We start from the raw sequence: 955 nt of genomic DNA on the forward strand, positions 1-955 counted from the left end.
GCACTATAATTACCAAAAAATACTACTGCAGTGAAACGGATTGCAACAAAGACTAAACGGAGAGCAAGTGCATAGCTATCGGGTGAATGGCTTCATGAAAAAAAAAAAAAAAACATGTACCCCAATTACAGCCAAAAGTGCTTGTTTACAAATGTAATTTCATTGACATTAAAAAACACATTTCTACAGAGCAATTGGTTGTACATGGGCAACTGCAACTTATTCCCCACACCTACCATCGGGAATTGGTTTCATCTCCATAAAATTTAGTCAAAGGACTTTATAGGTGCATAAGCGAATCTAGTAATTTATAACATTTATAACATTCGTTGCTCTAAGTAATACGGTCATTGTAGGAAAATAAATCAAATGCGCACTGATGTTATTGCAAGAAAAGGTACAGTTGGAAAATACTCTATCCATGCCTATATCCCCATTCTTCCCCAATTCTTGATTATTAGTTCAAAACCGGCTTAAGGTGTTGCACAAGGATAGAATGTTAAAAAGGGGTTCTAAACACCCATCATCTGAGCGTCAGCCCACCATGCAATACCGGCTTCACGCAACACCCTCTCCCATAGAGGCCATTACCCTCTAAATTTCCCTTTAATGTCATACCACGCCTTCAACTTACCTAAAAGGAGTAGTCCCACGAGAAGACATAGGAATCGGTATCGTAACTGGAGCATTTTTGGAGTTTCGCGAGCAAGCCCAGACCAAGAGGGACGCTGTAGACGACTGGCGACGATCGTTTTCGTGTAGCGATCGCGGGTTTAAGCCCACCCCCAATTTGGCCCAAGACAGCCATTTCGACCAAACAGCGCAGACCACGCGCAGTCATTGACCAATCGACATCCGCGTAGTTTTTTTGAAGAGCAGAGTTGGCCGATGTCATGGTTTTCCGGTGAGTTCGTGTAAGTGAGGGTGAAAATAGATCGTTCTATTACAAGCAATA

General features: G+C 42.1%; 2 protein-coding genes across 2 annotated transcripts in view; both read right to left on the reverse strand.

Annotated features, from left to right (window-relative positions):
• LOC119585889 (endoplasmin-like) overlaps positions 1–763 on the reverse strand; it is a 14,142-nt gene extending 13,379 nt beyond the window's left edge. The window contains 1 exon segment of the mRNA XM_037934619.1: positions 635–763. Coding sequence (XP_037790547.1) covers positions 635–689 — 55 coding nt within the window. The 5' untranslated portion in view covers positions 690–763.
• LOC119585888 (endoplasmin-like) overlaps positions 1–955 on the reverse strand; it is a gene marked incomplete in the record, with an annotated part of 50,039 nt that overhangs the window by 47,294 nt on the left and 1,790 nt on the right.

Source organism: Penaeus monodon, chromosome 20 (genome assembly GCF_015228065.2).
Source record: "Penaeus monodon isolate SGIC_2016 chromosome 20, NSTDA_Pmon_1, whole genome shotgun sequence".
Taxonomy (NCBI): domain Eukaryota; kingdom Metazoa; phylum Arthropoda; class Malacostraca; order Decapoda; family Penaeidae; genus Penaeus; species Penaeus monodon.